The sequence below is a fragment of the Crocodylus siamensis genome, chromosome 1, assembly GCF_052110815.1.
Source record: "Crocodylus siamensis isolate JL-2025a chromosome 1, ASM5211081v1, whole genome shotgun sequence".
Taxonomy (NCBI): Eukaryota; Metazoa; Chordata; order Crocodylia; family Crocodylidae; genus Crocodylus; species Crocodylus siamensis.
In genome coordinates, this window is record NC_143395.1 from 393135530 (window position 1) to 393163155 (window position 27626).

Genomic DNA, 27626 nt, shown 5'->3' on the forward strand with positions numbered 1-27626 from the left:
TACAATGTATAACATATATCTGCAATAGAAAATACCGATCTGTACCAGCACTAAATCTGATTATTGTCAGAATGAAAAGTACAAATACAATTTTTAGTTAAAATATATCACAGAAAACATTCTAATAAAGATATGCATTTGAAAAGGTTATATAGCTTTTTCAGTTTGCAGAAACTCTGTAAATGAGATTTAGAAAGCTGCAAAAACAAACACAATTAACTGAGACGCTCAAGGAGGCAAGAAAGTGGAGAAGTAATTGCCACTCTCACCAACAATAAGTTAGTTAGCCTGCTATATAAAAGACAATTCAGTCTTGCAACCAAATATACACAGGCTCTACCCTGGATGGGTGCTTCCTCAGCCCTGCTCTTAACACCCCTACTTTTGACCAAGCTTCTAATATGCATAGGTACCACATTATGCATATATTTACTGGATCTCTGGCTCACTGTTATCAAGGTTATTATTTGTGCCTATTATAATGGAATCAGAGTAATTCATACAACATGTTGTATCTCTCCCTCTCCAAATTGTGTAGAAAAGTTTTCTGTTTTATCTTGCTGAATAAATGCACTGTGTTCTATGCTGAGACTTCAACACCCCACACAACTGGTCTGGAACACAAGCAGTAATACAAGTATACCATATCTACAGTTTGGAGCTAGGACAAGGAGAGGAGTTAATAATAGGTTTACTGCTCTATGCCACTTGCATTTCACTTAGACAAGTTATAATTATGTGTGCTCCATACAGATTGAGTAGATTGCAATGCAAATAAAAAGCACCTTGAAATCCTTGGCTTTAAAATCAGTTTTAGACAAATGTATTTTTATCTTTTAGGTCTTGGGAAGTAAGCATTTCAAAGTTCTCCATTTAATTGTTTTGGTCTGTTAGTGCTATCATTTCCCATAAGACAGTATAGATCTTGGCAAATTTAAAGTAGTCAAATGTTCATATATTCCATAGGATGCACAATTTTCTTAAATGCTTTGCATATCTTTTATTTAAGAATGGAGCCAAACTGTGAAAAAGCAATTCCCAGAATCTCATTTTAATGGTATCTCTGACAGCTTCTGGATGCCGACCTTCAATATGCTTTCTGATTGTAGATGTACAGCTAGATATATCACTTCTATGATAATTTTTCTTCAGCATTTATATCTAGCTTTAGCTAAATTTACTGTATAAATGTTCCTTGAATGCCACTTTTCTTCTTTTTATACATTTTATGCCACAGTGACTGAAAATGGATTTCTTGCATCAAATGGAGCAAAAATAGCAATTTTTAGATAACAGCCCAATAAGCACATATAGTAAACAGAACAAATGTATCTGCATAAAAAGCATGTGATTGTCAGGTGACAATCATTTTCAGAGTCTCTGTCAAAGAAAATGGCGTGCCATTAATGAAGGTGTAATTATCTGTAGATCGATTCTGATTCTATCCTACTAGGTAAGAACTACTTTAAATCATCCCTTTAGGTAGAATTAATCATCCATTTCAGGGTTGATAATGCAGTTGGACCAAATTTGTCTTGGTTTCCTAATGACTAATTCAAAGTATATTTGTCTGATTTAAAGCTATGCACATTTTAGTATCAACTAGAGCTTGTTGCCCTGAGGGGTCAGGCCAATGCTTAGGATCTCAATATTATGTTGTTAGGAAGGCGTGGTGTACAACTGCACATGCACACTTAAAAATCAATTAAGTACACACTTATTAGGTGCATACACCCCTATTAGGCATACACACTCACACTACCAGCTCAGGCACATATACTATACACCCCAAAAGTTAGACACAGATCACTAATTCGTATATCATGCATACAATGCCATACACACACACACTCACTCTAGCAACTCAGATACATCCACGTTCAAAATAATTAATCTAGGTTCACGGACACTACACACACCAAATTTAGACAGAATCAGTTACCAGTTACCAACACCTGCATATTCAATACACATATGTGGATTACTAATTCATATACCACACACACACACAAGGATATCTATATATGTGTATTCACTAATTTACACACATACCACCCACCTACACACATACACAAGTGAGTTCCTAAGTTGGGTATTGTGATATGTATGCATGTATGTGCTTGGTGTATTGAGATACCTGGGGAAAGGTTAAGGTAAGAAAGTAGAAGTGTAGGGAGTGAAAGTTACCAAGACTGGGATTACAACAGATAGACTACAGGGGCCTGGCCTGAAGAACTGAGGCTCCTGAGTAACTTTAGGTTAACTGATCTTAATTGAATAAAAGACAATGCCCAAAGCCTGCAGAACAGGGAAGCATGCCTCTGGGACTGGAGCCAGAGCTACGGGGGAGCTGAAACGGTAGATAGGGAGGGGGGAAAATGGGACTAAGGGAAAGTGTGGGTGTTAAGGAGGGGCTCTGGGTGTGGGAAGCCAGAGGATGGCACAAAAAGGAAAGAAAGCGATCTCAGAATATTTACCAAGCCAATGGTCAGGCCACTTAACTGGGAAGTGTGGATATAAAATGTAAGCCTCTCTTTTGCTCCCCCACATTCCTGGATTTCTTAAATGCCTCCTGTTAGAGCTGTTCTATTTTGCACAAATAATTCAATGTTCACTAGAGGAGGGACTTGAGCCCAAGTTTGCTATATTCCAGGTAAGTGACCCAACCACTGAAACTTCTTGAACAAATAAATATTTACCTAACTATTTATACAAAGTGGAACAGCTGCAACAGGACATACTGAATAAGACCCACCATAGAACAGCCAGTAGCCTGATGGTTAACACTCTTACTCAACAATGTAGGAGACCCCAGGTGAAGTCCTTGATCAAGTAGAGCAGGGACTTCAAACCTCTCTCTTTAACATACACATTTTATCTAACATTCCATCCTGAGGCTAAGAAGCATTTCATGAAGTTTAATCAAAAGTGGTATATTCCCCTGAAAACATATTACTTTCAATAAATGAGTGTTTTCTTACAGAAAAATATTCCATCAAAAAATTCCCAACTGTATGTATTTAAACTTCTATTACTAACTTTCCCAGTGTTTGAAGAGTCTGATAAACTACATGAATTGGTATTTTCCTAAGAAAGAAAAAACTAATTAATCTCATGTGATTCAGTCAGTATAACCTAGAGAACTTGTTGACTTGAAAGAAAATATCTGGACTAAGTGGGATGAATACACCAAAACTTGAGAGATGAGGGACTGTGGGACTGGACAGAAACTGAAACAGACTAAAGCTGAATAAGAAATTTACAAAGAGAATAACACATGTATTATAGCGATTCTTGGAATGCAAACACACAGAACAGTATGCCTAATAGGGGTGTCTGAAGTGGGCTATATGTGATTCAGATTCAGTCCAATTCGGGGTACAGCAATTCAATTAGCTGATTTGGATCACTGTTCTAATTTGATCAGCCAAATCCACATCTGAAGATTCAATTCTGATTCAGAGAATCAGTGATTTGACCATAGACACCACTTTATATGTTTTTTATACGTACCTCAAGGTACCAGGCGTGGCTTGTGAATGCTGTGATGGTGGGGCAGATGGAGCATCCCACAGAACCGTGGGGGATCCCTCCATGTGCTTGGTGCCAGTGCACCCCCCTAGGCCCCACCGGCTCAGCGACTACCTGTGGGGGATACCGGGTGCCCCCCTAGACTGCTGAGGCACCAGTCGCTGAGCTGGGGGGCAGGTCCCCCTCGTGTGGACCCAGAAGTACTTCTGGTCCACTTTTGGGTCTACCACCAAGCATGTGGGGGACCCTCTTCCCCACACTCCTGTGGGACACTCCATTTGCCCCACCATCTCAGCATCACAAACCGCACCTAAGGTCTGTAGGAAAAACATGTAAAGCTGTGTCTATGGCCAAATTGTTGAATCTCTCTGAATCAAATCAGAGGCTTCCAATTCAATTTGGAGAGATTAATGGGTCTCCTGATTCAATTTCGATTAGGAGATTCGGCTGCCAAATTGGGTCGAATCTCCTCCAAATCGAATCAGTGACCAAAGCTTCGCACAGCCCTAATGCCTAAGTATACTGGCTATTAACTTAATGTACACCTCTGGTACAATGCACCGCTGATGTCAAGACATATTTTACACTTATCTTATGTATCTTATGTGGCCAGTATAGTTCAGTCTCAGAGGTGGACAAAGGTGCCTGTGGCTCGGGCCCTGTATAGCCCTGGCCACAGGAAGGTCACCAGTTCTCTTGGTGATGGGTAGCTTGTATAGGGTGTGTCAGAAAGAGAGAGAAAGAGACATAGTATAGTGAGTAGCCTACAGGGGGCTGAGCCTCTCTCAGCTCAGGCAGGGGACTAGCAGTAACCAGTGATATAGAAGGGAGAGAGCTTTAGGAAAGGTGACCTGTGTTCACTGATGGTTTATATTTTACCCTTTCATTGTAAGGGATGGGGTGGCTAATGGGATGCAGGGAGGCCACTACAGGTGCCTAGCAAAAGTGTGCTGGGATTTTTGCAGCTGTTAAGGGAGGCTTTTTACAACTTCTAAGGCCCACTTAGTGAGGAAAGCTGTGTTTTAGTCATGTTGATAGATGATTATAAGCACCCAGTAAAGGATGCTGGGCTTCTTATGGCATTGCTACACCTTATAATGTGAGCTGTTCAAATGTTGATTGGTGTTAGTGCTAACTGGAGTTTGGAGCAGTCACACATTCAGACCAGCTGGGGCCTTGAAGACTGAAAGGTAAGAATCCTTCCCTTCCCATTCTGGGCTTCTCCCCCACCCCTTGGGGCTCCTTCCCTGCACCTAGGCTCAGCTCCTCCCCTCAAACCCTTTCCCTGCTTACTTGTGGATACCTGTGCTGTCTTTCCCAGGGGAGCCGGCAGGGAAGGGTTAACCTTCCCGACCTCCGCACCACTGCTGCTGGTCTTCTCTAGGCTCAGTCCAGCCCAGAAAACAGCAACAGCACAGCTGAGCAGGTTGGTTAACCCTTCCTTGCCTGCTCCATGGGAAAGACAGCACAGGAAGATACAAGTAAGCAGGAGAGGTGGGGGGGTGGGCAGTAAGTGGGGATCTAGGGTGCTAGGGTGGGCGTGGGGGGGCACAGTGGGCCTGATCTAGGGCAGTGGTGGGGGAAGTGCTTATACTAATATGTAGCCTAGATAGAATGGGAAACACAGATGAGAGAGAAACCTAAGTTGGAGTGGTGTGACTTTAAGCTGTCTTAAAAGTACTTAAAACTAGTTTCAGGTGTTAATGTGTGTCTTAATGCGTTATGAGCTGCAGAAGCCACTTAAAATTCATGTGTAACAAGACCCTTACAAGGAAAGGAGGCATTAGCCCTGCATGGTGGATTAATTGGCAGGCTGTCCAGCCCTGAGTGCATTAACTGGAGGGCAAACTGAGGCCTGTAAACCTGAGTATAGGTCAGGCACAGGCCCTGTGGACTAACGTAGAAGCAAGCCACCATGCCAGGAATCATTTCTCAGTAAGAATGGGCTAGACCAAGATGGCTCAGTGATAAGCAGGATGGAGTGAGGCACCTTGTTTCTCATGTTGGTAGCCTGAAGGCAGCCTCCCCAAAATCTTAAGCACCATCAAGGCATGGCAGACAATGACAGAGCAGTACCTATGGTGGGAGGGAGGTGGGGGGGACTGGAGTACAAAACAGATTCAGTTGATCACCAGAGGGTGCCAGAGCCATATCAGTGGTAGAGCCTATTACACTTCCTCCTTTCAGAAATAATGTAAGTAGTTGTAGAACTTGATCAAGTTATTACTTTCTCACTATTTAATTAGTTGTTTAATGCTTATTTTAGTATTTCATTATAAGCCAGGCTTTCTAAACTCAGAATCATTTTTATATCTGTATTCTAAATTTGTTAACACATTTTTTTAATTTGAATATTAGAACTGGGTTTAGTACTCCTGTAGTGGTAATTTTGGTAATAAACCAGGACTCCGGTTACCTCTGACATCAGGGTTTCCTGGCTCCTCCTCCTTTCTTCAGCTTCTGCTTCCTGCCCATTCCCCTCGAGGCGGCATGGGGTAGCATGGCCCATGGGGCCCAGGAAGCCTGTAGTTCTGGTGGCCTGGAGCCAGCACATGGCATGGGGTGGGAGGTACGCCGCATAGTGAGGAGGAGTCCATGCAGTGTGGGTCAACAAGAGGCCAGCAGAGACTGTGGCCCATGAGACTTGCAGCCTACATGGCATGTGGTTCCCAGCCATTCTAAAGTATGGACAGCCCTGCCATAAGCAGTAGTAAATAATACTACTTACAGTTCTACATTCAAGGCCCTCATTTTCTCTTTTAGCCACCCCAATGCAGTGCAAGTAGATGTCTAGTTGCTTATATACCCTTATCTCTATGGACATTTAGGAATCATTGTTCTGAAACTGTATTTGTCCATTCTACAAATTTGTTCTGCATTCTTGGTTTCTATTGGCGTGGAAATTAATTTAGCTGTATTAGAATTCATGTTATTCAAATGATTCATTTTCTGTATAATCCAGAGAATATGTATACAATAGAAAATATTCTTGACCAGCGATTTGCAATATATTTTAATTGGTGTGCATGTTAAGTAGATAGCATGCTATACATTTAACATTATTGGCCTAACACTGCCTCCACATCCCTGAATGGGTACAGAAGGCAGAAGAATTAATGAGGTATTAAGGGGAGGGGAAATATTATTTTTTGTGCTCTACATACCATGGAATAGTGGAGGCCACTCTCTGTATGTCAATGGTAATCCTTGAGATGCTGCCCACGGTATGGGTGTGAGTCTTGGTGGATTCTCCACCAAATAAAACCAGCAGATATGTCTTCTTACTGATGTGGATATTTCCGCTCCCTCTCACAGTAGCCTATGGAGGCTACTACTGCCGTAGTAGGATGTACTTAGTAGATAGAACTCCCCAACATATAGCTCAATTACTTGAAGTATATGCTGGACACAGAATTTGCTCCTAAATGAAACTTAGTTTTTACCTTTGATTTTCACTTGAAAAATAACATTAATTATTGTGTAGCAATGGCAGCAATCTACTGAGAACATATCTCATCCTTTTGCACATAGAAAAGAGAAGTGATTGCTAACTGTGATGAAGGAGCCTACTCATGGCTGGTCACCATACCAACTGCCTGCTGTCTAGGGCAGTCTGTCCTGTCCTGCCACAACTTGTTGGGATCAACCTGATGTAATAAGTGAGAGACTGCCCATTTTAATGCCCCGAGGCCAAGGGGTTTACACACAGTTCCTATCTTCCCTTGCTGTGTCTCATGTCTTGCAGATGGCATCCACAGTGTGGCAAAACATTGGTCATGCCTGACACTTTAAGGACTGGGCGAGGGAGGGGCAGGTGTCTGATGAGGGTGGTCATTTTAAGGCCCAGCTCCCTGAGCTGAGGGCAGTTCATGATCAGCCAGCAGAGGAGAGACATCTCTCTGATGAACTCTGCCAGGAACACCTAGGAGGTAAGGGTGAGGCTATGGGGATGGCTTGGAGGTCTCATTGGTCCAGAGCATGACCTAAACCTGTCCCCTGCCGGGGCAGGAAGGCCTGGTGGGGCTGCTGGTGGTGCGGCAGTCCCCATGTAATGCCAGGAGTGATCACTTCCCTGGTGTAAGGTGGGTTGGGGTGCCTTAACCTCAGCCCCCACCTTTGGGTGGGTTATTTAATGCAGGGAAAGACAGGTAAGCTTTCTGAAGCGCTTGAGCCTGCTGGGGTGAGTGATTACCATGGGCCCAGGCACTCTTTGTGAAGCACCTGAGCCAGGAATGGGGAACCCCCAATCCCTGAGCAGGCACGCAGTTTAGACCTGACCTGAGGGACCCAACAGGTCCATGCTGGAGCCTGCACCCAGAGAAGGGTCAAAAGAGCCAGGGGCTCACTGCGAGGGATGCCCACAAAGCAAAGAAGCTAAGGATCCTGACTGGTCTGAGACAAGGCCAAGGCCTAATGGGAGCCAAAGGTCCCAGAGAGGACAGCTAATGGGTGAAAGGAACAGCTGAGTTTCGCTGCCTGGGATGCCATCTGCGAGGCTTGGGCCATGGTGTAGGGATGGAACATAGCTGCGGATACCTCCCCAAACTTCGGTGTTCAAAATGGGCAGCCTGCCACCTAATTAACACATCAATACTAGTATATTCATGATCAGAGGTCAGGAAAACAGATCTTACAATGATAGGCTGAGAGACATGGGACTCTGTAGCCTGGAAAAGCGTAGGCTCAGGGGTGATCTGATGGCCACCTATAAGTTTATCAGGGGTGACCACCAGGAATTGGGGAAGTGTTTGTTCACCAGAGCGCCCCAAGGGATGACTAGGTCGAATGGTCACAAACTCCTGCAAGACCGTTTCAGGCTGGACATAAGGAAGAATTTCTTTACTGTCTGAGCCCCCAAGGTCTGGAACAGTCTGCCAGTGGAGGTGGTTCATGCACCTACATTGAACACCTTCAAGAGTAAATTGGATGCTTATCTTGCTGGGATCCTATGACCCCAGCTGACTTCCTGCCCTTTGGGCAGGGGGCTGGACTCGATGATCTCCCGAGGTCCCTTCCAGCCCTGATGTCTATGAAGTCTATGAAATCTATGAAATATCAAGGCGTGGCAGAAGAGTGAGGTGGGTGGTTGGTTCATACACAGGAGGCAGGCTAGCACTTATACCAGGCATGAAAGTTTGCCCCTGTCACACCTAGGACACAGTGCCTCACCGTGACCCATGCTCCAGGGTCTCACTGGGACTCTCACTCCCCCCTGGGTCTTGCCATCACAGTGCCACAACACTGTCCACAAAACTACCCACTATGACTCTCCTGACCCCTTATGGGCTGCCCTTGGCCTTTGGCTCTGTTTGCCCAGGTATTCTCAGTTGTGCACTGCATGCCCTATCACTAAAGCTCAGCTCTGCCTTTGGCCTCTAACTCTTTTCCACCCCCTGACTGGCGCTATGCCTCTGCCCTCTCACTAGGGCAGCTATTCACTACCCTCACTGGGGCTTCCACACTCAACCACTCTTGTGCAGCCCTTCAGGGAGCCCCTTGCAACCCTACTCTTCACCACCACCTTCTCACTGCAGCCAATACTCTGTCCCCTATGCTGGGCCCTTGTGGTCTTACAGCCCCTGGGCTCAGGTGCCTCTCGATAGGTGTGCCTGGCCCTACTACCTTTGGGATCTTACATCCCCTGCACTCAGTTGCCTCACAGTAGGTGTGCCTGGCCCCACTGTCTGCCCTGTAACCCACTGGGTAGTTGGGGCTGGGGTTTTAAGGCACCTCTACCTGCCCTGGGGAGGCAACTGGCCTGGCATTTCTGGGGAGCCACCCTGCCACAGGTAGTCCCACCAGGCCATCCTTCCTCAGCAGTGTACAGCTTTTGGTCATACCCAGGACCAGGAGCCACCTACCATCCCCATAGCTCATGCTCTCACCTACAAGTCCAAGGTGTTGCTGAGCAATCACTCAGCCAGGTGGTGTCATCCCAGCTGCCAGCAGCAGACTGCTGCCTTATCCCTGAGAGCCTGGATCTAGAATGGAGGCTGCTCCACCCCCTCCTTCAATCCCAGGGACCTCCTGTGGTCATGTGACTGACTCATTATTCTGGCATACACCTTCCAGCTGCCCTGATGCCTGCTCTGGCCCTTAAAGTGACAGGCACCCAAAGGTGATCTGTCACACTGTCACTGCCTCCTAACTGACTTCTGCACAGAATTACCTCACAAATTTTCACATATCATTTTCACTTAACAAATAATTATAGGTTTAAATACACTTAGTCATGAATGTTGCCATAAAAATATATCCTCCAAAGATGAAACCAGACCCACCACAGTTGAATGTCTACCTGAAATTATTTATTATACACCCAGGAATAAAACAATGGTGTTAATCCTGTTACACTTATGAAACCCTGAATTAAAAAGGCACATCCTTTCATTATATTTTTCACAGTTTTTAAAGTAGTTTTTATAAATTTGAGTTTCTGCAGTTCTGTTCAGGATTTTTCTCCTAGGCCCAAAATTTGTGTGTGGTTTTATTTAGTACTTTTGAAAGGAATCAGACTTGCGGTATTGGAGAAGAAGCCCCATAAATTTAAGGTGTTGCAGCACCTAAGAGGAAGCATATTAGTAGCTGAGTAGGATCTGGTCCTTTTATGTTCAATCAGGTTTATGCTAATCAAGAATTTATCAGTGTTTTGATCAATTTCAGTTTTTGCTTTTTTTCTTTTGCTAGTTTTATCTATCAAAATTAAATATGATCCATAACAATGTAGCTTGTAGGACTGCAAAGGACATTGGGGCAAATACATCCCCTTATATGCCCACCAGTTATGTTCTATAATCTCATTCACAAATTAATCAAGTTCTGACATACCAGTTTTTTGTCTCCCTACCCCTCCACGTCCTTTTGAAAGGCTGTCCTACAACTTCATTATTTTGATGGTTGGAAACCCACTTATGCGTTCATCCATTTGAAAGGAATGCATGATGCATTTATCTGAATGTCCATATGTGTCTTTCAAAATAAACATAACATATCTTTTTTTCTTTTTATTTCATTATTTTTCTCTCTTAAATTGTAGGAAAACCAACATTACTAGACTATACTGCATGAGTGCATATGAGGATGTATGTATGAAGAAATTATGGAAGGGAAAGCTAAAGAGAAGAAGTAAGTTTGTCTGTTTGGTCTTCGATTTTTTTTCCCCCTTAACTCTAGAAAGAGGTAAACTCCATAGTGTGGGTCATGCTCCTGTGAAATCTCCATGGCTCAGTGTAACAGGGCAATTAGCACCCTGTCACATTCATCCCCGCCTTGTTCTGCCTTCTGGGGCCTTTATCTCTGCCCCACCCAAGCTCCAGGCTCCTTGATCCTGTTCCTCTCACAGGCTCTTAAATCTCTGTTTTTCTTGGGCTCTGGGCCCCCTGGCCCCAAGCTCTGCCCTGCCCTGGACTCACTCTGCCCTTCTCAGGCCACACTAGCCTTCCCAGCCCCCTTCCAGTCAGGTGACTCTAATTGGCCTTGCGAGACCTGGAGGATGCTACTCACATAACCTCTTGTCCTCTGAATGTGATAGGTGTGCTAAGCACCTGGGCATATACCCTTTGGGCTCCCTGTCCCTGTTGACACTCACTCCTCCTGGGCTACAGACCTCTGGCCTCTCTGGCCCTGCTGACACCTGCTCACTCCTGAAATATAAAACTCTGGGCTCTCTGGCCCCTCTCTCCCTTTAAGGCTAGCTAGGACCCTCCTTGCCTGCCCCTGATCTCCTTCACAAACCACCAGAGTTGCCTACCCCCAGCCCAGATGTTACCCAGGAGCCATGCTGCAGCCCTGTTGCCCACAAGTTTCTCTCTCCATGGCTCTCATGGCTAGACTGCCTGACCAGCTCAGGCCCTGGGCTTATATGCTTCAAGCTCAGCCTCCTCATTAGGTGACTCTCTGATTGTCCCCTGACACACCTGCAGGCCGCTACTCATGCAGTCTCTTCCCACCCCGTCACACCCTGATTCAGAGAACTTCTATATTAATTAACATTTCCATTAATTTAAGTGAACGTAACTTTTGGAGTAACACTCCAGATAGTTAGGATCAACTCCATAGTAAACACTGATCTGGGGAAGTGTGGGTTCCTTACTGAATGGGGGAGGTAACCTAGTGACACATGATGTGGAAAAAGCTGAAGTGCTCAATGCCTTTTTTTACCTGTCTTCACAGGCAAGGTCAGATCCCAGACTCTTGTACCAGGCAGACAGTTCAGGGAGGAGTTGAGCAGCCAACAGTGGCAAAAGAACAGGTTAGGAATTATTTAAAAGAGCTGGATGTGTATAAGTCCATGGGGCAGATGTGATGCACCTGAGGCTGCTGAGGGAGTTGGCTAATGTGACTGCAGAGCTTCTAGCCATTATCTTTGAAAACTTGTGGCAATTGGGAGAGGTCCTGGACAGCTGCAAAAGGGCAAATACAGTGCCCATCTTTAAGAAAGGGAAGAAGGATGATCTAGGGAACTAGACCAGCCAGCCTCACTTCAGTCCCTGGAAAAATCATGGAGCAGATCCTCAAGATATCCATTTCTAAGCAATTGGAGAAGAAGGTGATTGGGAACAGTCAGCACGGACTGACCAAGGGCAAGTCATGCCTGACCAACCTGACTGCTTTCTATGATGAGATGACTAGTTTTGTGGTTGTGGGGAGAGCAGTGGACATAACATACCTTGACTTTAGCAAGGCTTTTGCTACAGTCTCCCAAAACATTCTTGCAAGCAAGATAAGAAAGTACAGGTTGAATGAATAGACTGTAAGGAGGATAGAAAACTGGCTGAATTGTCAGGCTGAATGGATAGCAATCAATGGCTCAATGTCTAGTTGTCAGCTGGTATCAAGTGGAGTGCCCCAGGGGGGCTGGTCCTGAAGCCTGTCTTGTTCAATATCTTCATCAACAATCTGGAAGATGGGATAGAGTGCACGCTCAGCAAGTCTGCAGATGACACCAAGGTGGGGGGAGTAGTAGATACGCTGGAGGGTAGGACTAGGATTCAGAGAGACCTCAACAAACTGGAGGATTGGACAAAAAGAAATCTCCTGAACTTCAATAAGGAGAAGTCTTCCAGCCTAAGTGCAGGACTTTGCAATTTCATTCACCAATACAGGCTGCAGACTAAACAGCTACGCAACAGCTCCAGAGGATGTTAGGGTTACAGTGGACAATAAGATGACTATGAGCCAACAGTGTGCCCTTGTTGTGAAGAAGGCAAATGCTATACTGAGCTGCCTTAGTCAGAATATTACCAGCAGATCAAGGGAAGTGATTATTTCCCTCTATTTGGCACTGACGAGGCTACATCTGGAGTACTGTGTCCAGTTTTGTGTAGACAAATTGGATAGTGTCCTGAGGAGGACAAGGGGGCTAGGGAACAGGACTTCTGAGGACAGGCCAAGGAAACTGGGCTTATTTAATTTGGAGAAGAGAAGACTGAGAGGTGATTTAATAACAGCCTTCAACTTGAAGGGTGGTTGCAAAATAGGATGAATCTAGACTGTTCTCAGTGGTGACAGATGACAGAACAAGGAGCACTGGTCTCAAGTTGAGGTAAGGGAAGTTTAAGTTAGATATTAGGAAAAACGAATTCTCACTAGGAAGGTAGTAAAGCACTGAAATAGGTTACCCAGAGAGGTTGTAGAATCTCCATCCTTGGTGGTTTTTAGGACTCAGATAGACAAAGCTTTGGCTCAGATGATCTATTTGGGGAAAGTCCTGCTCTAAGAAGGGGTTGGATTAGATGATCTCTTGAGGTCTCTTCCAACTTTAATATTCTGTGATTTATATGACTGTATGCTTGAGACTTGAATCACAAAAGTTAAGTTACTCTTATTTTAGCAGTTGCCATTCTAAGACAAAGTAAACATGGTGGGTTGACTAAACTTACACGTTGCATTTTTATATATTAATATGGGATTTCACTGTCTCACACTTTTGGTTTAGTATTTTTCTACAAGTTCTAAATATAAAAACAATTTCTTTAGAGAGATTTTTTTAACTAAGTCTTTAAATACAGAGTCAACATTTAAAGGAACCTCTAAACCTTCTATGAAAACACCCATTTTCAAGAGCAGTTGTGGGATTTCTGCATTTGGAAACACAGGCTGCTTGCAGACATTAAACCCCCCCCCCAAAAAGTGGTGTTTTAACTTTAAACTCCATATGCTCCCATGCTGAGCCAGCACATGCCCAGAAGAGGCAGTGCATTAGTTGGACCCAGCTTGCCTGATGTCTGTATAGATCAGGCGCTTTAGTGAGGCTTATTTGGTGCTTTAATCTAATAGCTGATTGACTCAGCTATTAGATAAAAGCGCCCAATCTATACAGACACTGCACAGTGTGTATGAGCTCTAAATGTAGAGCCAGGTCAAAGTAGTGTGTGTTGCTGCTTCCGTTAAAGTGCCTTTTTTTATTTTTTTAAGGGTCTGCATGCAGTCATAGGTATCAATATTTGCTGGTATAAGTAAAGAATACTCCATGCCAAAAAGTTCAATGTTTCCAAAACATTTTCAACTTGCCAAAAAATATTAGACTTGCATAACTTCTTGCTAACCTGCATAACTGTATCATATATTCCAGTGCAAACACTTAGCAATTGCTTTATATGCAGTTTTGCTTATTAGAGGAAGTTTTACTAAAAGAGGAAATCCTTGTTCAGATGCTAAGATTACATATGTTAATCGATCCTTAAACTTTCTTTGTGCCAGAATAGTTTTATTGTCTGGACAACCAATAGAGATTAGCAGACAGGAACAATTGTTTGTTTGTTTTAAAGGACAGAGGAAATGAACAGAAGAAGAAAAAATTAGAGGAAGATTTTAACTATGAAGAAGTAAAAACTGTCCCTTATCCTATCCTGTATGTAGAAATACATAATATTCTACAGTATATGTTTCTGTCTGAGACATGATGACATATGGTACTTTACGTGACAGTGAACTCCTCTGAAAAGGCCACCTGGCAGTGGACTATGATTGCCTTTGCAAGCCATTAGAGTAAGACTTGTGCGACATCCATATTTATATTATGTTTTTCTGCATACAGGATAGAATAATGGATATACTTCTTCATAATTAAAATATTATTTGCATTTGCATACAAATTCCAGCAATTCAGATAGCAACTTGAATGAATACAGTACCTTAACCTGAAGTTTTGCTTCTTGGATTCGACCTTTCCAAGATGCTGTAAATTTAAGGCTGTCCATTGAGAAGCCCATTACCCTAAAAGCAAAACAGATGTACACTCAATGTTATAGAAATATAACAATAAAAAATTCAAATAAAAAACCAGGAATGAATTAACACAAATTAAGAATTGAATTCATATTTACAAAAATAAACATTTTTTCAGCACTGTTGCAAAAATAGTTTCATTATTTTATGGGGTTGCTAAACTAAGAATTTGTTTTTTTTACTGAGAGCTGCAAACATTTTACTGACAACCAAACTTTTTTACTAACATATATTTTTCATAATATAAATAATATAACCCTTCTGCCATACCCAGGAGAGCACACATTCAAATTCAGGGGTTTAACAACTTTTAACACTGTATTACTTGACTGCAGCGATTGGTTTTACACAGTGCTGCTCCCACTTCAGAGTTTCCCCACTTACCCCACATACAGACCTCACTGTGCTGCCCACCATTCAAATCTTAAAGCACTTGGGCTCTGCTCCTCCTGTCCTAACATGGATCCCTTCCTGCTGCTTTTTTTCTCTTCTGCCCCTCCAGCTCCATCCTGGCTGAACTGACCCCCTCCCAGTCCCACCCAGTGCCTTCCAAGAAGTGTACAGACCTGTTATCTTTGAGGGGAACAGCCATAATAGGCAGGTGATGGCCAGGATGCAGTGGCAGAAAGAGGCCCTGGGGTAGGAAGGAGGCTATGGAGGTTCCCATGGGCCACAAAGCCCTGAGGGAGAGTTTCCTTAGGGCGCTGAGCTGCATTCTCACTCAGACAGAAGCTGGTGCTGCTCTCCTTTGTCTCTTCTTCAACATTTACATCCAAATCTTCAAACAAGTTCATGGTTTCTTAGGATAGCTCCATTTTTTACAAACTTTATGGACTTTTTATTTATGTATGGTCTGTAAGTTTATGGACAGTTGGCAACTCTGCTATTTTATCACAGTAAAATAATAATAATAAAAATGAAGCTAATGACCCTTTTTTTTACCTAATCTGGACAATAAAGATACAGTGTTAGAATGTAAATGCAAAGGAGAATTGCACTCAAATATACATAAATAGATGGCTGCATTGTACCTACCTTGCAGTCTCTTGGCGTAAAGCATTAAGAAATGTATCAGGATGGAAGAGCTCTGAGAGGTCCAATGTGTCTGACAGAAGTGTCTGTTTTTCTGCCTTATCTACCCAATTCTGAAAGAGAATTGTATTGCATATTAATGAGAACAATTAATTCAGTCACTTATTGCTTGATATTCTAGAAGTTTGCATTAATGCACAGATTTTGGCTTTGGTTGCTAACGCCAAAAGGACTAACCATCATATACCATGATCTTAAAGAGGAATATTTATTCTTATTTTGTAATGACAACCAAAAATAAGTAGGACCAAGCTGCATTTAACATATTTAACACAGTATTTTATTTTTATAAGTGCAGAAGACTAACCTCTTTCAAATATGCTAAAAAACCTTCATGAGTTATACAGTGAAACTTAGTTTAAGAATTCAACTCCTTCCACACCAATGCTGACTTTTCAAGTATGTTCTCCAGCATTTCTACTATACTTTTATGAAACTGAATTTTCTAAAACTATTCAATAGAGTCAAGGATTTTTGTGGGCGATATCTTTTGTGGGCGATATCTTACTGGACCAAGTGCATGGTTGGGATAGACTTAGACAAGTTTTTTGGGTACTATAATCCCAGACCAAAGGAAAGATACTGTTATATGCAAAAGTTTGTCTAAGTTTATCCCAACTGGTTCAATAAAAGATATCACATGTAAAAGCTCTTGCCTCTCTCATTTCCCTGAACTGTCACAGCTACACCATTACTTCATCACTACCAAAACTATTAAACTGTTGTCATATGGTGAAGTGTCACATGAAAATATTAATGGCAGTACTGCTGGACCTTTACTTAGTGTGAACAAATTAGTGAATTCTTTCAAGTATATTTTATTATCATTTCTTCTGTAGATATTACATAGTTGGAATGAGACGATAATGGAGAAGACCCCATTGGCTTTCCAACCCCCCCCCCTTGTCTAGATCACAGGTTTATTCGTATTACATCATTTCAATCTAGTCTATTTATAGTACGTCTAGTAACTAAAAATGGCTTTTCCCCGATTGGCATATAATAAAATGTAGCAGGGGGCAAGGTCCTCTGTCACTTTAAGAGAGGACAGCAGCTGACTGCTGCAGTGTTTGTGTTAAACTTTGACTGGGGTTGGGAGCCCAGGCCACGAGATAGGGGCCAGGGGCCCAGGGCATGCACGTGTAAGATGGGCCTGGGGACCAGAAGCCAAAGTGAGGCCTTTGGCCCCCCAGGGGCCCTGAACTGAGAACCCAGAATAAAAGGGCCAAAAACAAAGGTTTGGGGTCCAAAGGCCAAAAGCTGCATTGGGGCCAGAAGGCCTCCTCCAAATAGACATTGAGTAACATCTGAGAGATGTGGGCATGGCTATAGGGGAGGATGGAGACAATATATATAGCCCCTAAAGGCAACTGGTATCCTAAGGTACTGATAGGATCAAAGGGTCATAACTTAGTGTCTGAGGGGCAAGACTGAGGTCAGCCAAGTACAAGATGTACCAGATGCCCAAAGTGAAGAAGGGCTCACTTGGGACCCTGGGGCAGCCTCCCTTAACATCAGAATAGTCCCATCAAGACATGACAGGCAAGGGCAAGACAGGGTACCCTGAGGAGCTGGAGTGGGGGTCAGGACTTACATGGCCACTAGGGAGTGTCACAGCAGCCCCTGGGGCATGGTACTGCTACACAAGGGTACTGAATCCTGTATGCAATATTCACCACTCTTTTCCAGGATACTTGAACTCCAGAATGATACAGCTGTAAACTTATTTTTATCATATGTACTCCAAAACCCATTTGGTTCAACAATACTCTATTGCTGTGACTACAGCTAATAAGGTGTTGCACAGTTTTTTTAGGCTGTGTTTGTCTGAAACACACATTCACATAATTATGCCTACAAATCCGTTCTGTTTTGTTTACTCTCAGTAAGTGACTGGTTTCAAAAATACAGGGGAGAGAAGCCTGGCCTCAGTTGTACTCATGAAATGTACACTGATCTCACCCTAGTCTTAACTGCAGAAATGAGCCCTGTGTTTTTAAGCTGCAAGATCTCAGCTTCCCACTCACACACATTCTTCACAATTAGGGAATATGAAGCAGCCCATGTGTCTGACTTTTCAATCTTTGTAACAGTATTTTTCATTATTAATTACATATAACTGCTGACATGCCTCCTACTCTCCCTCTCTCTCATTAAAAATGGTGTCTTCAGTACTAAAAAGCAAGGATTGTTAATTATTCTTTTAACATCTTTAGGCCAACATCTATTTGACATCTTACTTCCACTTTAATTGGTCACTGAAAGTGTGCAAGGCCCTTGCTCATATCCAGAAAATATATTTAAAAATAAAATGAAGGAAGCTCAGTAGATAAAAGCCAGGCAGACTTGAAACTCCTCCAGGTGAGTCAGACACAGAACTTACATAGCGCACATCCAGGGCAAGTGTTTTAACCCCTAGAGTATTTACATAAAAATGGACAACAGCACTACTTCCTCTGAAAGTGAATCTAAAGGACAAGGGTGAATCAGCTATTTGTACCTACCAGGGACCTCTTAGGCTCTTAAGTCTGGGAGGGAATTCTGAACTGTGACTCCCACTCTCACATATACGTTGAAATCCAGAAAGTGCAGGATTTCATACGAGACATACACAAAGCTCTTGGTTCAGAGGCAGTATCCTTTATCTGACCAACTAAATAGTAACAAAAAAAATCCTTTCTTTGCAAGCTTTTGGGCACACACGCCCTTCATCAGGCTGAGGAGAAAGATTGTAAAAGTCCTCCTAGGTAGAAAATGAAAAAGACAACCTAATCTGCACATCACAGAGCAACACACTCACAAAAGGACTCACATATTCCCAGGGGAATACACTTCCAGCCTCTATCTCCCTGTGTATAATGAAGTTTATTTTCTACCTATGAGGACTCTTGAATGAGATACTATGGAACAAGAATTTTTTCACAGACTGGACTGTGTAAAGTATTGCCTAAACCCAGACTATAGATTCTTATCCCATTACCTGGATTAGCTTTTATAACTCTCATATCCCTCAGTGGTTAACTGTTTTGCTTTTCTCTCTTCTACCTACCTTGCCTTTCCAAGCAGTGCTGTTTCCTTTTTTCTCCTCCCTTCCCTGCCCTTTTATTCTTATCACTGCTTTCTAGTTAGAAGCTCTGCTTCTTGCAGTTCCTTCATAGCATCTGATGAAGCAAGCTAATTCTTACAAAAGTTAATGCATACTTATGCAAATCTACCCTGCCTTCTGCCTGACTTCAGACTAACATGGCTAACTACATCCATCTTATCTCTGTAAGTCTTCACAACTCATACATTTGTGCACAGAAAGGTAAATGTCTAACTCTACATCAAAATTCTGGGCAAACTGAAATTCTATACACTATTATCATATAGAGAGGATGACAAGTTGCACTTCTTGATAAGTACCATCTATTAAATATAAAGATATGAATCTATTCAGATTCTAAGAAATAAAGAACTGGGAAGTTATACAGATTTAATAATTACAGAGGGTACCTTGCAAAAACCCACATTTTGTTGAAAAAGCCCACTGTACCAATTCCTTTTAACTGTTTCCATAAAATTAGCTTAGACAATCACCTAAAATTCATTCAATTAATTATAATTTTTTGTCAGTGCCAAAAAAATCTGTCATGTTTTTATCAAAAACATTTGATCACTGACCTTTAAATCTGTCACAACGTAGATTATGAGCCTTTACCCAAACAATCATTACTAAGTTAGTTTTTGCTTTCCATTTTCATTAGCTAAACATATACAGTTGATTGTCCTTGTCTACACAATTCTATTAATGACTCTAAATAACAACTATCCCTTTTATTGTGCAGCAATAATTGTGGATCCATATTAAAAGGAAACACTTTAGTAAATTTAGTGTAATACAAGCAGCCACACAATTGTTTTGATTTTAATTAAATACATTCATTTATTACAAGTTTCAAATAAACTTTTAATTTAACTGTTAACAAGAAAAAATGTCAGGAATAAAGATTCATTAGTTCACTCTAATTTAAAAGGCAAATATGGATGACAACCAGAATTCATTTCATTAATACATGAATTAATCTAATTAGGTAATGTTACAAAATTTGCTATACCACAAAGTTTTCATTAGGTCATAAGAGTAAAGTTGAAATTACTACTTGTATCAGTATGGATTAAGGAAATCCTTATCCCGTGTTTCAATACTTTTAAATAATAAAGCATTTATTTAAATGTTTTATTCAGATTTAATGTAAAATGCAAAGGTAGGAAAATATCACAAAAAAGTAATAAAAATATCTCTTAAGCAACACATGTACATGACTTTTTTATATTCATTTTTACATTATCCTTCTCAGGAAGGAAATCATAGAGACAGTGAGATATTATTGGCTCAACTGTCAATGCTTTATTGATGATGCTCAATTATACATCTCATTGACTACTAATAAATATATTTACTAACACTATTAAATGTCCTAATGTCTATGAGAGATCAGCATTTGAATCAAAAGTAGCTGGCTGTAGCTGAACCCAGGCAAGAATGAAGTGATGCATCTTTAAATGGGGTATGTGAGAGTTCTATTTAAAGCACAGATAATATTTAGTGTTACAACAAAATTTCAGAGATTAGGTGAATCCAGAGCCTGATCATCATTATGGAATGATGCATAACTTCCCTTTTCAAAAATGCTTTTCCACCAGAGCAATCACACAGCTTTGAATCCCCCATCTACCAAATACTTCTCCCTAAAAAGATAAAAATAAAACTGTAACACAAACTCTCTGTAATTGTTGAAATGAGCACTCTTTACATCCTTTCTAAAATGATGTCAGATTTGTTATTGCTGAGGTGGAGCCAACATTTAGACTGTCAAAGAAAAAAGCCCACTATAGATTAATTTTGCATATGATGATTACAAATACAGCGTGAAAAAACACTTGGCAGGTATACCAGAAGAGATCTGCAAAGCAATTCCTAAGAGAATGTGTTTAAACTTTTCATTAATATGAGTTAACAAAACACTACTTTCCTTTTATTACAAAAGCAAGATTTTCTTTTTTCTCAAAAATAAATCTCTAAGGATGGTCTCAGGTGGTTCAAGTAACATTTTCACAGGTACCTTAACATCCCCAAAGCATATTTTCCATTTAAAAAATAGCTTTCCTTATCTCTTCTAATCCCCCAGCAAACTAAGCACCTTGAATTGAACTGTGGAGAACAGTAAGAGGTTGTTAAATTTTCCATTTACACAACTTATAACTCCTCTACAACATGCACCATGTATTTCCCCCCTCTATCTGGACCCGAAAGGGGTCTTTTGCTGACTCTCTTAAAACTATTGAAGTGATACCATTTTTGTGGCAAAATTTATACAGTGCAGTTCTGTTTCTCTAAGGGTTTCACAAGAACTCACAACCATTAGATAAAGCTAATTTTTGGATAAGCAGGGCTGCAATGAATTCTGAATATGGCTAATAGGGATGGGACTGAAATTAAGCAGGAGTTTTGATTAACAGTTATGTTGTATGCCTATTTTTCTTCACGGTTCTTTGGGTAATTGTGATATCTTTTATTAGACCAACTACATAGTTGGAAAACATTGTTCTTTGCAAACTTTCAGGCACAAACACCCTTCTTCAGGCATAGGGAGGTCTGCTGTTGTTTTGTGTTCTCCTGCATGGAATAGAAGTCAATATACAGAATGCAGGTCTGTGAAAATGCAAATGTGTGGCAGTGAGGAACAGAGGTGATGGGGAGCAATAGGTGTTAGACAGGTAGGTGGAGGGGAAAGGGAGGGAAAGTTGACCTTGTGACAGAATGTAACTGGTAAAATGTAGAAAGGTTACTTGGAATTATATGATGGCAGGAAGGTTATAATGTGCCCTAAATCCAATGTGTCACAAATACAATATCATAGAATCATAGAAGTAGGGTCGGGAGGGACTTTGTAGATCTTCAAGTCTGACCCCCTGCTTGGGCAGCAGAAAAAACTGGGCTCAAATGATTCCAGCCAGGTAGGCATCAAGCCTCCTCTTAAAAACCCCCAGGGTAGGAGCCAGCACTACTTCCCCTGGAAGTTGGTTCCGGATCCTAACTGCCCTGACTGTGAAGTAGTTCTTACGGAATGATCCATATGTAGTCCATGATTTTTTGTATCCAGTAGATTTATGAAGTGAAGTTCAGGGGCTTGTCTATGAAAAGTGTTTTGTTAATTCCCTTTGAGGATTAGAACTGAGAGATTGGGGAGACAGCATGGATGTCTTGTGAGAAGTGTGCACCCTTAGGTAATCCGGTATTTTGGCTTTGATTGATTTTTGGTGTGCATTCAATCTGGTATGCAGGTGTTTGGTTTCTCCTACATATTGTCCATCAGGGTATTTAGTGCACTGGATGAGATGTATTACATTTCTGCAGGTGCAGGTTTAAGATGCAGGAATGGTGATGGCTCTGTTGTGGGGTGTAGTTATTGTGTGAAAAGTGGAGATGAGTTGGCCGGTTTAACATTTGTTGTCCCAGTATAGTCTGGATGTATTTGATATGCTCTGGGCTACAGGAAGGTTGCTTCTGGTGATGAGACTGGTGAGGTTCAGTACTTGTTTAAAGGCTAGAATGGGTGATTCTGGGAAGATCTCTTTAAGAATTGGGTCTTCTAGTATGGATTTCAATTGTTTGAGGATTTTCCATATAGGTTCCGGGGGAGGGGAGGGGGGATGGTATGTCATAACCAATGGTGTGCGATCTGTGGGGATTTTCTTTTTGTACTGCATCATTTCTTCACATGGTATCTGGGTAGCTCTCTGGAGGAGTGTCTTTGTTGAGTGAAAGCCCTTTTGAGATTTGCAAGGTGACAAGGATGGGTGTTCTCTTCAGTGCAAATTTAGTGGTATCAGAGGGCCTAGCTGTATATTACAGCTTTCTTGGTGTGTTTAGGGTGATTGCTGGCCCTGTGAAGATATGGTACGATGTTACTCCATGGGCTTCTTGTATATATATAAGTGGTGATTTATATTTTACCATTTTGCATATTGATCACAGTGTCTAAAATGGAAATGTTGGTGCTGGAGTATTCAAGAGACAGTCTGACGGAGAGGTTGATGATTATTGAATTTATGATGGAATTCAGTCAGAGATTACAGGTTTTCAGTCCAAATGATAACGATGTCATCTATATAGCTTAAGTATTGCATGGGTTTGACGATGCAGTTCTTGACGAATTCTTCTTTCAGGTGGGCCATAAAAGCTTGGCATATTGTGGGGCCATTCTGGTGTCCATAGCTGTGCCCATGGTCTGGAAGAAGTGGTGGTTACTGAAAGTGAAGCTGTTGTGTGTGAGGATGAAATGTATAAGTTCAGTAATATTTTTAAATCTGTACTCTAAGTTGTAATCTTGCTCTTGTAATTATGTAAGGCAGGCTTGGATGCCATCCTGGTGTGGGATGTAGGTATATAAATTGGTAACGCCTGTGGTGGCTAGGAGGGTGTTGCTGGAAAGGTGGTCTATGTTTTTCGGTTGTTTAGAAAGTCTTTTGTGTCTTGAACAAAACTCAGCTTTTGGGTTGCAAGAGGTTCTAGGATGGATTTGATGAAACCTGATATTTCCTCAGTTAGGGTTCCATGGTTGGTATTATAGGTCTTCCTGGGTTCCCTTGTTTGTGGATTTTAGGAAGCATGTAAAAAGTCCCTGGGTTGGGTAGTGGGGGGAATCAAGTTCTGTAGTTTTTCTTGTAGTTCAGATGGACATGATATGATAGTGGTTTTGAGTTTTAAGGTGAAGAGGGGCGTTGGATCTTCCTCTATTTCTTCTGTTCCCTCCAGAACACAAAACAACAGCAGACTCTCCTTATGCCTGAAGAAGGGTGGCTGTGCTTGAAAGCTTGCAAAGAACAATTTTTTCCAATTATTTAGTTGGTCTAATAAAAGATATCACATGCACCCAAAGAACCTTGTCTGCCTATGTCCTTAGATCAACACAGCTACAACAAACACCCCTGAAACATGGAGGGTATTTTTCTTCAGAACACACACAGAATAATATATAATGTAATATATAATAATAATTTATACACCACAGCCCATATTTATTTAAAGACTCTGAGATACAAAAATATTGAAGTATCTTGAATTATATGCTCAGTTCTGAGAGAATACTGACATTTCTGTGGTTTAAATACTGACCTTTCAATCACTACATTGGAATATAGTTTCCTGGTGCTTGTTCTTTTTAAATGTATTCTAAAGAGAATTCAGGGAAAAGCTTTCACTCACTTCTGTAGGGGGCATACAGAGGTGAGTACAGCTCCGCACCCCTGAACATGTCACAATGGTCTGACTACACAAGCCAATAATACAAGTGAATAAGCACAATAGGGCCATCATTATTATACTAATAGGGCTGTCATTATCATACCTAGTATCTTAATACCTAATAGTATATACCTGTGTACCAGACACCTATTATGTACTTGTTTAAATACAGATACATGTATTTAAATTTAGACATCCAATTTTGAAAATGGGGCTTATATTACGTGTAAGTACATGGTTAAGGTTCTTAAATTGCATGAATTAAGCCTTTAATGTTACTGCCGTATAGTAAAAGCCTGTACTAACTGAGATATAAACTGTTCCTCCAATGTCATTTGTTGGAGTCAGCAAGCTAGAAAAACACATTAATATACTCATTTTTAGAAAAGGCCTTTACTGATATCAAATCATGTGCTAATCTTATTGTGAAAGTAAGAAAATATAATTTTTCTTTTACCTACCTTCTGATTTTGCTATTGCTTTCTTATAGCATGGAGACAAAAGTTGCCATTCATTGCTTTCAAATAAACTACTATCATTGCTTTCAAATAAACTACTATTTCTCCATTCCAGTTTGACATGCCTCAGAAGCACTATGTTTGTTCAGGAAGTTACTAACATAATAGCAGAGTTGAAGCATAAAACTTCCGAGTCCATTAGGATCAACATGCTAACTAACAATGTGGCAGAAGCAGATATGCGGCAAGGCATAGCTCAGGGAAGCATTAAAAAATGTGATCTCATTTCAGCTGCGGTATTAATTTATTTTTATCAAACCAAAAAGTCAACTTTCTAGGGGCTACTATTCTCTGACATATAATGAGAATAGCAGAATGATGACTGTATACATGAATTGTAAATATTAATGACTATGTGATCATCATTGTGATGATGCTTGTAGTCAAGGATGACAGTGCTGCAGTAGGTGCAGGTGAGTTGCATGCAGTGGGTGCATGTATATCTCTGTGCAGGACTGTGTATGATAAATACCTTGGGTGCATCCAGGTGAGTGTGGATGTTTGGTTTGTGCTGCTGCTAATTGTCCCTGGGGAACACCTGTGCCATGTACCCTTGGGCATGCAGCAGGTTACCTCGGGTAGGGTAAGGGAGACTAGGGCCAGCAACTGTACTGGTCCCAGCAGCCTTATGTGGTGTCTTGGATGCTGGAGAAGCTGCAGCTGGCCTGGTACTCCTGCAGCTGGGAGCCTGGCTGGCAGCCAGAGTATTGATCTGGCAGGTCAGGCTGCAGTTTTGGGCAGCATGTGTTGCCTCCATGTGCGCCACCTGCTTTTTTCCCCCATGCTGGTTTTTTGACCCCAGGATCTCCTGGAGTTAATGTGCATGCCCCGCACTGCAACGGAGCAGTGCGGGAAATGCCAGAATATGCACTGTGTGGCACTGCAGATACATCTGTGGCACCATATACCGCATGACTGTGCTCATTTGGACATGGCCCTTTTGTTACACCATTGCTTCATACTTGCTTTGCAAGCTTCTAAAGGCCATGTTAGTATCCTGGATGCAAGACACTATTTCCCCCCCAAAAATTGTATGATTGTTTAAAACACTTCTGTCCCAGGGGGACACAAATGGAGGTCCCAGGCACCCCTCCCATGGCAAGACCCAATGCTGGGTAAGCTCCCAGAAAAAGAAAACCAAAAGCCCTAAAGAGGGGGCTTATTTACCTTTGGCAGGAAAGGCTGCACCGCACTGAGAAGAGCCACTGGTGTGGTTCACCAGCTGCTTTTATTTGCAGCTGGGAGCAATGCTGGCAGATGACGTCATCAAAAACCACTGCCTGGCTGTGGGGAAATGGCAGGGGCAGCAGCTATACCAGGGATAAGGAGAGAAGCTGCCCCCCGGGCTGCAGGATTGCTAGTCAAGGGGATCTGCAGGAGCCTGGACGGGGACCCACCAGAAGGGTCCCGGCTCTCTCAAAAGGATAAACACCTGGCTCAGCAGGAAAGCCGAGCCAAGGAGGATGGCGTTGAGGGATCCTGATGATCACATATGCCAGACCTGTGAGTGCGGTGGGCTGTGGCCTGAACCCCTACTGTTCCTTTCTTTTCTCCTTTTTCTTTCTTTTCTTGGTTTACATTAGTACCTCAAAGGGCACTCAGAGCCTGAACTGGGGAAGCACCCCCCAACTGACTCTTAGTGTAGCAAAACCCCCAGTTTTTCTTTTTCTTTTAAAATGCATTCCCTCCCCTTCCCCAAATATTTCTGACTTTTTCTTTCCCTCTCTATTCCCTATAGATAAGTATAAGTGAGCTAAGACATAGGATAAGCGTCAGCATTTTATTTTGGTAGCAAGTTGTGTTTGTTTTGTTTTTTCTCCTTCTTTATATTGTATAATTATTATGCTTATATTGATTTTTACTGTTCTATATTACTGTTTTACTGGTACTATATGATTTAGGCCTACATATGTAAATTAACATAAGTCATGTCAAATTTCCATTTAGTTTGTCAAGTCTCCATCCTGTCCCCAGGCCTGGTTGTGTAACCCATGATTCACACCTACCCCTCCTATGTAACTTGGTTCCTGAATGAATGCTGATGAATGAGGGTGCTTGAGAGTCAATGGCAGTAGGTCTAAAAATAGCTCCTTCTGAATGACCGAACCATCAAAACCAATACCTGGACCAATGACCCAGCCCTTGGAACCACCCTCAGCATTCAAGAAACAAAAGATGAGGCAACCCACCATTGTGCCAAGGATGCAGATGCTCAGTAAAAACACCTGGAGCCCTCTGGGACAGGAATGACATTGTCTGGACAGGCCCTCCCCACAGGAGATCAGAGGTAGTTTGCCCCATGAAAAGGAGTAGTGAAGACTGACTCCTTGGGACACCTTCTCCATCTGGACCAGCACCATGCCACATCACCTATCCACCTAGAGGCCCTGCCAGCGACCCCCCTCTGGACAACACCTATTGGACAAGGACCCCTTTCCAGCCTGGATAGGTAGCTATCACCCTCCACCCCCTCTTCAACCAAGGACTTGGACTCTGCTTCTCTTCCCCACCTGGACTCCAACTCTTCCACTGAGTCTCTTTCTCCTGCTGCCATTGTGAGAGAGAGCCACTGCTCTTTCTCCTGCATCCAATAACTTCATGGGGCTGTGTAGTGTATTGTCTGTTTAAGAAACCTGTTATTTTGAAACCCTGAGTTGGGTTTTTGTCTGTTTCCTGTTTCCTCCTTGCTACCACTTATGTGCCCCCTCAGTCTCTAAGCTGTCAGCCTGTTTCCAGCCCCAAGCTCCCAGGTTTCTGCCTCTCTCTCTCGTTCCTGGCTGTCTCCTCCTTGTCACCACTTATCTGCCCCCTCCCCCACTATCTCAGCTGTCTGCCTCAGTTTCCAGCCCCAATCTACTTTAAGTAAGCCCAAGCCTCAGCTCCTCAGCCAGCTTCTCTCTAGTCCACCAGTTCTAACCTCAGTTCTGGCAACTTTTACTCCCTACACTTTAACTCTCCCTCTCTGA

At 42.2% G+C, this 27626-nt stretch overlaps 1 protein-coding gene across 3 annotated transcripts in view; it reads right to left on the reverse strand.

The window, feature by feature from the left end:
• DYNC2H1 (dynein cytoplasmic 2 heavy chain 1) overlaps positions 1-27626 on the reverse strand; it is a 464482-nt gene that overhangs the window by 17493 nt on the left and 419363 nt on the right. For all 3 annotated transcript variants that reach the window (XM_090030141.1, XM_090030133.1, XM_090030125.1), the window contains 2 exons: positions 15796-15905; positions 14667-14748 (listed from right to left, as the gene is read on the reverse strand). In XM_090030141.1, coding sequence (XP_089886267.1) covers positions 14667-14748; positions 15796-15905 — 192 coding nt within the window. The remainder of the gene's footprint in view (positions 1-14666; positions 14749-15795; positions 15906-27626) is intronic.